Source organism: Nerophis ophidion, linkage group LG20 (genome assembly GCF_033978795.1).
Source record: "Nerophis ophidion isolate RoL-2023_Sa linkage group LG20, RoL_Noph_v1.0, whole genome shotgun sequence".
Taxonomy (NCBI): domain Eukaryota; kingdom Metazoa; phylum Chordata; class Actinopteri; order Syngnathiformes; family Syngnathidae; genus Nerophis; species Nerophis ophidion.
In genome coordinates, this window is record NC_084630.1 from 4,069,691 (window position 1) to 4,085,931 (window position 16,241).

General features: G+C 40.3%; 1 protein-coding gene across 2 annotated transcripts in view; it reads left to right on the top strand.

Annotated features, from left to right (window-relative positions):
• The window catches only part of prkcaa (protein kinase C, alpha, a), a 522,844-nt gene that overhangs the window by 410,107 nt on the left and 96,496 nt on the right, over nucleotides 1-16,241 (top strand). For both annotated transcript variants that reach the window (XM_061880341.1, XM_061880342.1), the window contains exon 16: nucleotides 6,575-6,682. In XM_061880341.1, coding sequence (XP_061736325.1) covers nucleotides 6,575-6,682 — 108 coding nt within the window. The remainder of the gene's footprint in view (nucleotides 1-6,574; nucleotides 6,683-16,241) is intronic.

Here is a 16,241-nt window from a genome sequence, read left to right on the forward strand (position 1 = left end):
AGAGGTCATGAGTCATGACGCAGACAGCCTATCTCTGGCAGGCCTACTGGAGTGTAAATGACAAATAATTCATTTTCCGCCCTGTCACAACACCCGCATTAGAGTTACTGATGATAGCCACCCGGCAAGAGAGGAAAAAAGCTGGGTCATCCACTTGTTTTCACCGCAAGGACTTTGTTGCAGAATGTTGTACATTTGACTGCAAAATGCACTTCTGTCCCTTATTTTCTTATTTCCTTTTAATGCTACACGGACTGGTTTCATGAAATACGTCTTTTTAACGAAGAGTCTACACATAAATAACACCCTGCAAAAAGTCAGTGTTCAAAAAAAAAGAAAAGAAAATACAAAAACGAGGGGTGTTTTATTTGATCCAAGCAAAATTATCTGCCAGTAGAAAAAGACGATTCGGCTTGTCAAGGCTTAACAAAACAAGTAAAATTAACTAACCTCAACGAACCCCAAAAATACCATAAAGGCCTACTGAAATGAGATGTTCTTATTTAAACGGGGATAGCAGGTCCATTCTATGTGTCATACTTGATCATTTCGCGATATTGCCATATTTTTGCTGAAAGGATTTAGTAGAGAACATCGACGATAAAGTTTGCAACTTTTGGTCGCTAATAAAAAAGCTTTGCCTTTACCGGAAGTAGCAGACGATGCGCGCGTGACGTCACGGGTTATAGGGCTCCTCACATCCTCACATTGTTTATAATCATAGCCTCCAGCAGCAAGAGCTATTCGGACCGAGAAAGCGACAATTTCCCCATTAATTTGAGCCAGGAAGAAAGATTTGTGGATGAGGAAAGTTAGAGTGAAGCAAAAAAAATAGAGAAGGCGGCGGCAGTTAAACCGTTTCAGATGTAATTAGACACATTTAATTAGACACATCGGGACGGCGTGGCGCAGTGGGAGAGTGGCCGTGCGCAACCCGAGGGTCACTGGTTCAAATCCCACCTAGAACCAACCTCGTCACGTCCGTTGTGTCCTGAGCAAGACACTTCACCCTTGCTCCTGATGGGTGCTGGTTGGCGCCTTGCATGGCAGCTCCCTCCATCAGTGTGTGAATGTGTGTGTGAATGGGTAAATGTGGAAGTAGTGTCAAAGCGCTTTGAGTACCTTGAAGGTAGAAAAGCGCTATACAAGTACAACCCATTTATCATTTATTTACTAGGATAATTCTGGAAGATCCCTTATCAGCTTATTGTTTTATTAGTGTTTTAGTGAGATTGTAAAGTCATACCTGAAAGTCGGATGGCTGCGGTGAACGCCAGTGTCTCTGAGATAAGCCGAGGAGCCAAGATCACAGCTGCCTTTTTGAGCTGCAGGAGGAGGTTCCATAATTCACTGAAGTCTCTGATAAGGGCTGACTTAATAATCACAATTTTTCCATCCATAACTTGCTGGGTGACGTAGAGAAACATGTTCGCTTGACCGCTCTGTGTTAAAGCTTCACAACAAACAAAGAAACACCGGCTGTGTTTCGGTGCTAAAGGCAGCTGCAATCCACCGCTTTCCACCAACAGCGTTCTTCTTTGACGTCTCCATTGTTAATTGAAAAATTGCAAAAGGTTCAGCAACACAGATTTCCAAATTACTGTGCAATTTAGTAAACTAAAAAGGCCGTATTGGCATGTGTTGCAATGTTAATATTTCATCATTGATATATAAACTATCAGACTGTGTGGTCGCTAGTAGTGGCTTTCAGTAGGCCTTTAAAATAAGTACATTCTCACTAATAACAAGTGCACTTTTATTGGTAGAAAAAAAATTAGACCTTTTCGCTCAATATGTTGAAAAATATTCTTAAATTAAGTAAACGCTAGTGCCATTATCTTGACATAATGATATGCGCTCGGCATCATGATTTTTTTTCATGCTTGAAGTTGTCAGGATGGGGGGCGTCGCAGCTTGCTGCGGGGTCGTTCTCCCAGGAAGGCAGACAGCCAACTCGAAATATGGCGTGCAGGTATAATTGTGATTTAATCTTCTAAAAAAGGTACAAACAAAAAGCGCTCGCAGCGGAGGCACAATTTGGATAAAGAAAAAAAAATAACTTTAACAAACTATGAACATAACGCAAACAACACTTACTATGGCTGGACATGGGTAGCAAGGACTTTGGCATGAAAAAACCGGCATGGACAGAGCATGAGAAGAACACAATGACGCCAGATCGACCAACAGAAAAAGACAGGCTTAAATAACAGTTACATGATTACACAGGTGCGTGTGTCCAAATGAGCAACAGGTGAAACTAATGGGTAACCATGAAAACAAAACAAGGGAGTGAAAAAAAACTGGAACTTAAAGGCCTACTGAAAGCCACTACTAGCGACCACACAGTCTGATAGTTTATATATCAATGATGAAATATTAACATTGCAACACATGCCAATACGGCCTTTTTACTTTACTAAATTGCCATTTTAAATTTCGCGAGAAGTATGCTGTTGAAAACGTTGCGGTATTATGACGCGTATGATGACGCGTGCACGTGACGTCACGGATTGTAGCGGACATGTTTTTCCAGCCCCGATCCCAGCTATAAGTCGTCTGCTTTAATCGCATGATTACACAGTATTCTGGATATCTGTGTTGCTGAATCTTTTGCAATTTGTTCAATTAATAATGGAGACGTCAAAGAAGAAAGACGTAGGTGGGAAGCGGTGTATTGCGGCCGCCTTCAGCAACACAAACACAGCCGGTGTTTCCTTGTTTACATTCCCGAAAGATGACGGTGAAGCTTTACTACGGAACTGAGCGATCAAGCGAACATGGTTCCCTACCACATGTCAAACGGCAGGTTTCGGTGAGAAAATTGAGGTAATAAGTCAGCTCTTACCGTAGACATGAGCAGATAGCATGCGTCATTCCTCTTGCACCTGTCGAAGAGGCAGCTGCCGACGCTCTTGCCTCCTCCGACCGGCCGCCCCCGAACGTGGGATGCTTCCACCGTGGAGGAGGGGGGAAAAAAGCTCAGCCTGGCCCCAATGGCTGCCTTTGTTTCGCCTCGTCGAGAAATGCGGTTTCCCTCAGAGACACTGGCGGTCACCACACCCGTCCGGTACCATATCATCTCACTAAAACACTAGTAACACAATAAGCAGATAGGGGATTTTCCAGAATTATCCTAGTAAATGTGTCTCATAACATCTGAATCATTCCCACTGCCCTCGCCTTTTTTTGTAGTCCTTCACTCTAACTTTCCTCATCCACAAATCTTTCATCCTCGCTCAAATTAATGGGGAAATCGTCGCTTTCTCGTTCCGAATCACTCTAGCTGCTGGTGGCCATGATTGTAAACAATGTGAGGAGCTCCACAACCCGTGACATCACGCGCACATCGTCTGCTACTTCCTGTACAGGCAAGGCTATTTTATTAGCCACCAAAAGTTGCGAACTTTATCGTGGATGTTCTCTACTAAATCCTTTCCGCAAAACTATGGCAATATCGCGGAATGATCAAGTATGACACATAGAATGGACCTGCTATCCCCGTTTGAATAAGAACATCTCATTTCAGTAGGCCTTTAAAGAGTCCAAAGGTCAAACACAATGACTTAAACCAAAACATGATCACAGACATGACAGAAGTAAGAAATTATTACATTAAAAAAGTAGTTTTATACTTGTGAGTGTTAATGACACAGCTTTGCAACACTTGATATTCTAGTTTTAAGCATGTTTTACTCAATATAGGTCATCAAATCACAGCAACAAGCTGTAATATCCTACTGAAATCATTTAGGACCAAAACCCTTAAAACAAGTAAAACACTCTAACATAAAATCTGCTGAGTGAGAAGAATTATCTAATCAGACAGAAATTAAGCAAATATCAGCTTTATTTGAGATATTTAATCTTACTTAGATTTCAGTGTTTGCAGTGCAAACAATATACATTAAAAAAAACAACAACAATTTTATGGGAGTTTCTTGTTTAAACAAACCAGCAACCTGTAACAATATCTCAACACTTTATTATGGTAACAACACAACTCTTGTGCTAACTCCTGAAGCAGACAACAGAAACTTTCTTTCTAAGCATTTACCCATTTAGACTTAGACTTCCTTTTTATTGTCATTCAAATTTGAACTTTACAGCACAGATAAGAACGAAATTTGGTTTCATAAATTCATGGTAGTGCAGGGTTAAAAAAAGGCAATACGGTCCATATATAATTAAATAAATATATATAAATAATACATAAATATGTATACATATATAAAATAAATAAATATATATAAATAAATATATTACTGTACAGATAAATATATTGCACTTTTTCACATGTGTCCACGTTTATGGATGTATGTTATATTGTCATTTTTATTCCAGCGAGTTGAGGGGATTATTTAATTATGATGCATTCAAGAGGCCTTACGGCCAGCGGGAAGAAGCTGTTACAGAACCTGGAGGTTCTGCTTCGGAGGATGCGGAACCTCTTTCTAGAGTCCAGCAGTGAAAACAGTCCTTGGTGGGAGTGGGAGGAGTCTTTGCAGATTTTCTGAGCCCTGGTCAGGCAGCGGCTTTTTGCGATCTCCTGGATAGGAGGAAGAGGAGTCCTGATGATCTTACCGTAATCCAAGCAAAACAATAGCATGGGTGCTAAACTCGTCGCAGTAACCGTATTTACCAGACTAATTATAGAAGATAAAGATATATTAGCCGCACCGGACTTTAAGCAGCATATATATTTTTTGTGAAATTACTTATTTACACAGAAACATTTTGTAAATGTTCATTACACAGACTGTTATTTCATATGTTGACCAGAGGGGAAGCACTTTTAAAACCGACACAGTCAATTTGAAAAATTCTCTCTTGTTTGGCACCACCCTAATTTTGATAGATTTCACCACTAGGGGTGCAAATGAGACTTTCTCTATTACAGTGGTTCTCAAATGGGGGTACGCTTACCCCTGGGGGTACTTGAAGGTATGCCAAGGGGTACGTGAGATTTTTTTTAAATATTCTAAAAATAGCAACAATTCAAAAATCCTTTATGAATGTATTTATTGAATAATACTTCAACAAAATATGAATGTAAGTTCATAAACTGTGAAAAGAAATACAACAATGCAATATTCAGTGTTGACAGCTAGATTATTTTTGTGGACATGTTCCATAAATATTGATGTTAAAGATTTATTTATTTGTGAAGAAATGTTTAGAATTAAGTTCATGATTCCAGATGGATCTCTAAGAGGGCTCTTTAAGTTGATGATTACTTCTATGTGTAGAAATCTTTATTTATAATTGAATCACTTGTTTATTTTTCAACAAGTTTTTAGTTGTTTTTATATATTTTTTTCCAAATAGTTCAAGAAAGACCACTACAAATGAGCAATATTTTGCGCTGTTATACAATTTAATAAATCAGAAACTGATGACATAGTGCAGTATTTTACTTCGTTATCTCTTTTTTTCAACCAAAAATGCCTTGCTCTGATTAGGGGGTACTTGAATTTAAAAAAAAATGTTCACAGGGGGTACATCACTGAAAAAAGGTTGAGAACCACTGCTCTATTAGATGCAATGGTTGTCCTTATTGGGACCGTGATTTCGGTCCTAACTTGTTCACCGGTCCTCATATGGAAGGTACTTTTCCTAATTGATGTCTCAAGAAGGGTAGTAATACAAGAATACACACACACACAGAACTTTTCTCCCATTATGCCCATTACGACTCTACTATGAACAGAGTGAGTAAAATGTGACCATAATACACACTAATCGTCACAGTTAGTTGTTGACGAACCCCAAGATGCAGAGACAGAGGCAGGCATTGAATAAGGAAACATGGTTTTAATATAAAATACTAGAACAAAACCAGACAAAAAGCACACACGTGGGCGGATAACAAACTAAAAGAGCTAGCATGGGAGATAGAAAACAAAAAGGAACTTTCGCACGGAAAACAGAAGTCGTACTTGTACTTAGAAAACAAACTGGAAGCAGGGAACAAAAGACAGTAAGCTAAAAAAAACGCTATCAAACATAGCTTACCGCAACGCTCCATTGACACGACAAGATAAGACACGACAGGTAGCAATGACAAGTGCGACATGCAATACAATAATCCAGCAGTGACTGGATGGGAAGACAGGTCTAAATACAGCGGGAGCGGACTGATTGACACCAGGTGTGGCCAGGCACCATTCAGCCGCAGCTGAGGGGGAACACAGCACTCAGGGAGAAAGACAGGAAACCAACAAAATAAGAGCGCTGACAGGAAACACTACACACACAGAGGAGACAAAGACAAAAACTACAACATAGTCAAACTGTCAGAGGCAAGCCTGACGCTAATAAAATTATCAGACAAAAGTGGGACCCACCTTCTCATTTAGTAACATGGAACAGTGTGTGTCCAAATGTTTTGACTGGCACTGTATTTTCACATCCGGGGGAAAAACAAAAAGAAATATGTAAAATGCCCATAACTCATACAGTTCCCTGTTCGATCCCTTTGTGGTGCTATGTAACAAAAAGCTATTTGTGGTCTGAGGGTGCGATAATGGATGACGCTCAAAGTCTCACCGACATTGCTGTCTTGTGTCCTCAGCCTCCTTTTGACGGAGAGGATGAAGACGAGTTGTTCCAGTCCATTATGGAGCACAACGTGTCCTACCCGAAGGCCCTGTCCAAGGAGGCGGTTTCCATTTGCAAAGGGGTGAGAGAAAGATTCCTTTTTTCATGTTTTATATGTTTCTGTTTTCACAAAATGTGCCTGGTCAACCAACTGCTGTTTATAAAACGTCCCGAGGCAGCTCGGTTGGTAGAGTGGCCTTGCCAGCAACTTGAGGGTTCCAGGTTCGATCCCCGCTTCCGCCATCCTAGTCACTGCCGTTGTGTCCTTGGGCAAGACACTTTACCCACCTGCTCCCAGTGCCACCCACACTGGTTTAAAAATGTAACTTAGATATTGGGTTTCACTATGTAAGAAGAGAAAAGCGCTATATAACTATAATTCACAAATTCACCCGTTGAGGGGTGGAAAGTTTCCGGAAAGTTTCCGGAAATTTACCATGGGAAGCTAAGCTTGGGAAGTTTGGAAATATTGAACATTTTTGGATTATTCAAAGTTGCACACCGTCAATGGGAATTAACGGGAGTACATGGGAATTATTGGGGAATTGCAATAATTATATATTATTGGGCACTTGTCTATATGCTGTGGCATTTTCAACGTAGCTCTTTGCACAGTATTTGCAAATGTACACAGCCTTTCCGCCTACATTGGATGGGGTGAAATGTCTCCACACTAGAGATGCGCGGATAGACAATTATATCATCCGCAACTGCATCACCAGAGTCGTCATCCACCCGCCGTCCACCCAAACATTTTATCTAAACCGCAACCGCCCGCCACCTGCCCGCTGAAATACATCAGAGGTCGGCCACCTTTACCACTCACAGAGCTATTTAGACCCGTTTCGCAGTGTAATGAAGACAATGGGAGCCGCTAACGTTCGTGCGAATATCCAATTGGTGAATATCTAATTGGCGTTCATCCTGATGACAAGAATATGGGCGTGCTGTGAAGCCATTGCCTCTGACACCTTCAACAACATGTACAAACCGATTGTTAGTCCGGCAACATGTTGTGTGCAGCTTCCGCGATCACACGTACAAGATTGAAAGGCAGACTGGGTGATACAGAGTACACTGATGGTTGTGATACAAACAACTTTAACACTTACTAATATGCGCCACGCTGTGAAGCCACACCAAACAAGATTGAAAAACACATTTCGGGAGAACGTCCTCACAGTAACACAACATAAATGCAACACAACAAATACCCAGAATATTTTGTATCCGTGACATTTCCTGAATATATTTTACACCCCCGCGCTACCAACCCCGCCCACCTTACCGACGCACGGGGGGGATTTGCTGCTAGCACGGTGTATAAAATAGTCACCCGCCCGACCCGCGGTTTATCCGCGGATGAGACCGCAAACCGTGCATCTCTACTCCACATATCATACGGTGTACGTGGCATTAGTCTGTTTGTATTTATTTATTCTTGTAAAACACTAATGCAATGCCACACACCATACTTGCCAACCTTGAGACCTCCGATTTCGGGAGGGGGGGGGGTGTGGTCAGGGGCGTAGTTGGGGGCGTGGTTAAGAGGGGAGGAGTATATTTACAGCTGAATTCACCAAGTCAAGTATTTCATATATATATATATATATATATATATATATATATATATATATATATATATATATATATATATATACATATATATAAATAGAAATACTTGAATTTCAGTGTTCATTAATTTACACATATACACACACATAACACTCATCTACTCATTGTCGAGTTAAGGGTTGAACTGTCCATCCTGGTTCTATTCTCTCTCACTATTTTTCTAACCATATGCATGTACAGTAGATGGCAGTATTGTCCTGTTTAAGAGTGTCACAACACTGTCAGACAAACTGCTTTACGGTAGACGAGAACGTGACTGCTGTTGTTGTGTGTTGTTACCGCGCTGGGAGGACGTTAATGAAACTGCCTAACAATAAACCCACATAAGAAGCCAAGAACTTGCCCTCGATCATTCAACAGTTATAACATCATTGGGCAGACACGTTGTTAATATTGTGGGAAAGGGGACGTGAAAACAGGCTGTCCTCACTCTGGTCCGCATGGAGCTGGAGGGGGCGTGGCCTTTAGCTCCGCGTGAGTTTCGGGAGATTTTCGGGAGAAAATTTGTCCCGGGAGATTTTCAGGAGGGGCGATGAATTTCAGGAGTCTCCCGGAAAATCCGTGAGGGTTGGCAAGTATGCCACACACCGATATAAATAGTCAGCTGAACAATTGGAGTAGTCTTTAAAAATATTTCACTGATGGACAAATTAATTGAAATAGGCTCAATCTGCATGCTAAATCAAACTATAACCTACATTCTTGGATGACAACAGAATGGCTAGCAGAACAGAAGGCAGAGGAAACTACACCTTTTGATTTAGTATTTGCTCGTTCAACTTTACAGGTCACAAAAAAGATCAATTGGGATCGCTAATGTTTTTAGCATAAATGAATGGGATTTACCATTGAGAAAATTAGCATTGTGGCTAACGGAGAAATATTTTTGGTTCATTATGAGACTGTGGTGATATCGGCCCCAAAATCATTTAACAAGTACAGGAACAGCTAGCTGGATTGAGTGGAAGTCTGCTGGAGTAGTCTACAGTCATACAGTAACCAGCAATTACATGTCTATTAAACTTAAATACCATAGATCAAATATATTTACCCCAAAATGTACCTGACTGGATGAAGTCCTTGGGCTCAAATACTAGTGTGGCCTCAATAGCCCTGCTGTAGTGTGTAGCATGCTGGGAATTATCTGTGCATGTGATGGAAGAATGCACTGCACATGTGATGGAGGAATGCACAGTGAAGGGTTGAAATTCTACTGAATTTGCAATAAGTCAGGTTTTAGCTAATAATCATGCTGCAAGATCTAGCATGTCGCATTCAATGTTTATTCCCATTCATTTTCCCATTTATTCACGTTAATTCCCATGGAAAGTTTCCAACTTTGAATATTCCCGGAATTTTGCAACCCTCCAATCCAATCCACTTTATTTATATAGCACATTTAAACAACAATAACGTTTCCAAAGTGCTGCACAGCCATGTTAAAAACAATATCAAAAAAAACAATATTATGCTCCACCAATGACTGAATAAAAAAAATAAATAAATAAATATAAAACCAATATAAAAAAAATATATATAAAAACAAATATGACGCACATTCACTGTGTGCGTCTAACAGCACACTCTAGACCAGGGGTGCCCACACTTTTTCTGCAGGCGAGCTACTTTTCAATTGACCAACTCGAGGGGATCTACCTCATTTATATATATCATTTATATTTATTTATTTATGAAAGAGACATTTTTGTAAACAAGTTAAATGTGTTTAATGATAATACAAGCATGTGTAACACATATAGATGTCTTTCTTTCACGAAGACAAGAATATAAGTTGGTGTATTACCTGATTCTGATGACTTGCATTGATTGGAATCAGACAGTAATGATGATAACGCCCACATTTTCAAATGGAGGAGGAAAAAAAGTTGTCCTTTCTGTACAATACCACATGAAAGTGGTTGGTTTTTGGCATCTAATTCATCCAGCTTCCATACACTTTACAAGAAAAACATGGGCGGCAAATTCCGTAGCTTGCTTGATTGACATTCACGGCACCCGAGGGTCTTGTGAGATGACGCTGGCTGCTGCCAGTTCATTATTATGAAAAAATGACAGAGAGGAAGGCGAGAAACACTTTTTATTTCAACAGACTTTCGCGCCGTCCCTTCCGTCAAAACTCTAAAGGCCGACTGCACATTTCCTATCTTCACAATAAAAGCCCTGCTTCATGCTGCCTGCGCTAACAAAATAAGAGTCTCTTGTGCACGCCAGCTTTCTGAGGGATCGCTTGTGCACGCCAGTTTTCCGAGACTCTGTATTTAGTTAGCGCAGGCAGCATGAAGCAGGGCTTTTATTGTGAAGATAGGAAATGTGCAGTCGGCCTTTAGAGTTTTGACGGAAGGTACGGCGCGAGAGTCTGTTGAAATAAAAAGTGTTTCTCGCCTTCCTCTCGGTCATATTTTCATAATAATGATCTTGCAGCAGCCAGCGTCATCTCACAAGACCCTCCGGTACCGTGAATGTCATTTAAGTGACGTCTTGGTGAAGATTGATGATCACTTATTTTTAGGTCTATTTTTTTTAAAAGCCTGGCTGGAGATCGACTGACACACCCCCCGCGGTCGACTGGTAGCTCGCGATCGACGTAATGGGCACCCCTGCTCTACTGAATTTGCAATAAATCAGGTTGTTTTAGCTAATAATTATGCTGCAAGATCTAGCATGTCACATTCAATGTTTATTCCCATTCATTTTCCCATTTATTTCCCATGGAAAGTTTCCAACTTTGAATATTCCGGGAATTTTGCAACCCTACACGCACATTCAGTGTGTGCGTTTAACAACACACTCCAGTCTGTTGTTCTTTCCTCCCCCCCCCAAAAAAAGGTTGAAAATCATGCAAATTGGCAACTTAAGTGGAGTTTGCGGTGCTCTTCACTGAAGCCAAAATAATCCATACTCATGTACCAGGAAGCCACATCTGCTCGCTCTCCGTTCATCACATCTTAGATCTAACAGAAACATACTTTTTATTCTAGCTGCGTGAGAATAAAAAAAGCGGAGCTGTTCTTTAAAGGTGCAGTTTGTCCATCTTTTTCAACCCCAAAAATATACAGTGCATCCGGAAAGTATTCCCATTTTTTTACGTTATAGACTTATTCCAAAATGGAATAGTCATTTTTATACTCAAAATTCTACACACAATACCCCATAATGACAATGTGAAAAGTTTTTATCTGTTTTTTTTTTTTTCACATTTTGAAAATGTATTCATTAAATCACATGTACATAAGTATTTACAGCCTTAGTACAATACTTTGGTGATGTACTTTTGGGGGCAATTACAGCCTCAAGTCTTTTTAAACACGATGCCACAAGCTTGGCACATCTATCTTTGGGTAGTTACGCCCATTCCTCTTTCCAGCACCTCTCAATCAACATCAGGTTGGATGGGGAGCGTTGGTTTTCATCCAGGATGTCTCTGTACATCGCTGCATTCATCTTACTCTAATCAGGGAAGTGACCAAGAACCCGATGTCAGGACTACAGCATTCCTTTATGGAGAGAGGAGAACCTTCCAGAAAGACAACCATCTCTGCAGCAATCCAGCAATCAGGCCTGTGTGGTAGAGTGCTCAGACAGAATAATTAGTCAAATGTTTGCCAAAATGCACTTGAAAGACTCTCCGACCATGAGAAACTAAATTCTCTGGTCTGATGAGACAAAGTTGGAGCTCTTTGGCATGAATGCCAGGCATCATTTTTGGAGTAAACCAGTCCAATACCATCCCTACATTAAAGCAAGGTCATGGCGGCATCATGGTGCGGGGGTGTTTTTCCAGTGACAGGAATGGGATGCTAGTCAGGATAGAGGGAAATATGAATGCAACAATGTACAGAGACATCCTGGATGAATCCCCATCCAACCTGATGGAGCTTGAGAGGAATGGGCCCAAATATAGGTGTGCCAAGCTTGTGGCATCGTATTCAAAAAGACTTGAGGCGGTAATTGCTGCCAAAGGTGAATCAACAAAGTATTGAGTACAGGCTGTAAATACTTATGTTCTTTTTTTTTTTTTTTTTTTTTTATAAATTTGCACATGAAAAAAAATTAGTGTTTTATGGGGTATTGTGTGTAATTAGTTTATTATTTTCATTTCTTTGGTCAGTGGTCAACAAAATAAACAGTTTTACATTCATGAATTGAAAATGTTGCAGACTGAAAGGCTTTAGGCCGAAGTTGAACACTTATTGTGCCTAAACCTATAAACAATGTCAAATACAAGATGAGCTTCCAAAAATTATGAAATTTCCTTTGCACAACATATTGTAAATACACTTTGTACACGATGTCAGGTTCAAACACTGATGACATCTATTACACAAGACAAGAAGCAAAGAATTAAACAGAGACAGAATAAAATTTAGCTCAAATGAGGAGAAAACGTGTCGACCCGTAACTTCTTACAGCAGGGGTGCCCACACTTTTTCTGCAGGCGAGCTACTTTTCAATTGACCAACTCGAGGGGATCTACCTCATTTATATATATCATTTATATTTATTTATTTATGAAAGAGACATTTTTGTAAAAAAGTTAAATGTGTTTAATGATAATACAAGCATGTGTAACACATATAGATGTCTTTCTTTCACAAAGACAAGAATATAAGTTGGTGTATTACCTGATTCTGATGACTTGCATTGATTGGAATCAGACAGTAATGATGATAACGCCCACATTTTCAAATGGAGGAGAAAAAAAGTTGTCCTTTCTGCACAATACCACATGAAAGTGGTTGGTTTTTGGCATCTAATTCATCCAGCTTCCATACACTTTACAAGAAAAACATTGGCGGCAAATTCCGTAGCTTGCTTGATTGACATTCACGGCACCCGAGGGTCTTGTGAGATGACGCTGGCTGCTGCCAGTTCATTATTATGAAAAAATGACAGAGAGGAAGGCGAGAAACACTTTTTATTTCAACAGACTTTCGCGCCGTCCCTTCCGTCAAAACTCTAAAGGCCGACTGCACATTTCCTATCTTCACAATAAAAGCCCTGCTTCATGCTGCCTGCGCTAACAAAATAAGAGTCTCGGAAAGCTGGCGTGCACAAGTGATGTGCACGCCAGCTTTCTGAGGGATCGCTTGTGCACGCCAGTTTTCCGAGACTCTGTATTTAGTTAGCGCAGGCAGCATGAAGCAGGGCTTTTATTGTGAAGATAGGAAATGTGCAGTCGGCCTTTAGAGTTTTGACGGAAGGGACGGCGCGAGAGTCTGTTGAAATAAAAAGTGTTTCTCGCCTTCCTCTCGGTCATATTTTCATAATAATGATCTTGCAGCAGCCAGCGTCATCTCACAAGACCCTCCGGTACCGTGAATGTCATTTAAGTGACGTCTTGGTGAAGATTGATGATCACTCATTTTTAGGTCTATTTTTTTTAAAAGCCTGGCTGGAGATCGACTGACACACCCCCCGCGGTCGACTGGTAGCTCGCGATCGACGTAATGGGCACCCCTGTCTTACAGTGTTGCCCACGCTCTGGCGAAAGATTGTATTTCCCCCCCTTTATTTGGACTTTCTCTGACCACATGACAACAGCTGCTTCTAAGGGACGAGAGTGTAAACAGTTCGCAGAAAATATTGTTAACAGTTCAAAGAAGAGGTTCGTAAAACAGTTCAAAGAAGTCGTTTTTAAAACAGTTAAAAAAGGAAGTCGCCTGGAGGGGATTCTGGTCCTGCTTCCTCTTCGCTGTTGTAGTCCTTGGGTCAGACAATATCTTTCTGACACCTTCATCTTGCTTCCCCCCTACACTGGAGTTTTACGAGCCTTACTCTTGGTAGGTTCCAAAGACAGATTTTGCTTCTCACCAGGCACTCAATGTAACACAAAGTTTTTGTGAGAACTTAGAAATAATTATTCTAACACACAACATAAACACTGTTCATTTTACAGTGTCACCCGCGTTCTGGCGAAAGATTGTATTTCTCCCCCTTTATTTGGACTTTCTCTGACCACATGACAACCGCTGCTTCTAAGGGACAAGAGTGTAAACCAGGGGTCGGGAACCTTTTTGGCTGAGAGAGGCAAGAAGCCAAATATTTTAAAATGTATTTCCGTAAGAGCCATAAAAAAAATTTTTTAACACTGAACACAACTAAACGCGTGCATTTTTAAGTAAGACCAACATTTCTAGAGTATAATAGCTCTCTTATTATTTGTAATAACATTGTTATTCCGAAGCTAACTGTGGAGGGGGCGTGGCCTGTGGGCCTGCAGTGAACTGGGGTGTGCCAGGACTGGCCTCTAAATCAGCGACAGATGCGTAGACGGCCCACCTGGGCCTTTGTTATCTAATCACCTGCCACTCTGTTATAAGCAGCAGCCAGGAGGAGAGACGGGGCTGGGGCTGGAGCTGGAGCCAGAGCGCGAGCGAAAACGAAAGAGAAAAATACAATTGCCGGAAAGCAACTGAGGGACTTATTGAAAAAAGAAACAATATTGTAACCCTAAAACAGGCTCTCATGTCGGTGCTTGGTGGTCAGAAGAACCCCCAGGAGGGCAAGCCCCACACTGACCAATAATAAATAAATAACTTCTTACCATTAACGCAACTTCTTGAACAGGTGCGGTAGAAACGGATGGATGGCTTAAAAATGCATGAGAATGTTTTATATTTTGAACATTATTTTTAACACTGTGATTACAAGTGGAATTATTCATTATTTATCGTGTTAAGCAACGTCAGCTCAGAGTTATCCGAGAGCCAGATGCATTCATCAAAAGAGCCACATCTGGCTCTAGAGCCATAGGTTCCCTACCCCTGGTGTAAACAGTTCACAGAAAATATCGTTAAACAGTTCAAAGAAGAGGTTCGTAAAATAATTCAAAGAGATGTTCGTAAAACAGTTCAAAGAAGTCGTTTTTAAAACAGTTAAAAAGGGAAGTCGCCTGGAGGGGATTCTGGTCCTGCTTCCTCTTCGCTGTTGTAGTCCTTGGGTCAGACACTATCTTTCTGACACCTTCATCTTGCTTCCCCCCTACACTGGAGTTTTACGAGACTTGCTCTTGGTAGGTTCCAAAGACAGATTTTGCTTCTCACCAGGCACTCAATGTAACACAAAGTTTTTGTGAGAACTTAGAAACAATTTTTCTAACACACAACATAAACTGTTCAATTATATACACAAAAAGGCATGTGAAATATCCTTGTACATGTGTTAAACTTTTGTACCAATTATATACTATATAAAAACAAATATACTGCCATTAATATTTATATCCCACATTTAGTTTTTAATTATCATTGATGATAGTATTAACTACTGTGTCTATTCAAGAGTGATGTCTTTTTTCAAGAAATTGGTCTTAAAGTGTTTTTCAAATGTGTTTTTTTAATCCAATCCAATCCACTTCATTTGTATGAATGTTTCCAAAGTGCTGCACAACAATATTAAAAACAATATTCAAATATTATCCTTAGCTCCACAAATGACTGAATAAACAAGTAAAACCAATATAAAAATAAATATGATTAAAATCGATTTTAAACGGTAAAACCAATTAATAAAATAAATAGAAATCAAAATAAAAAACACAGAAAATACAAAGGACCACACAACTCACGTAGTGTTAAAAGCCAAAGAATAAAAGTGGGTCTTAAGACGAGACTTAAAACCCTCCACTGTGGGAGCAGTTCTAACACAGACAAGACCATGTCTCCCCTGGTTTTAAGTCTGGTCTTGGGCACCACGAGCTGGAGCTGGCTCGCAGACCTCAAAGTGTGCGCAGGAGTGTAAATTTGGATGAGGTCCGAGATATATTGAGGTGCCAGTCCATGTAAAGATTTAAAAACAAACAGCAATGTTTTAAAATCAATTCTAAAATTGAAATTTGAAATGTGTAAATATAGCCTTATTCAATTTTGAAATAAGGCTGTAACGTAACGGAATGTGGAAAAGTGAATCGCTGTGAATACTTTCAAGATGCATTGTGTAACGATACATGTTTTTATAATCAAATTTTTTTTTAGTACCGTACAGAA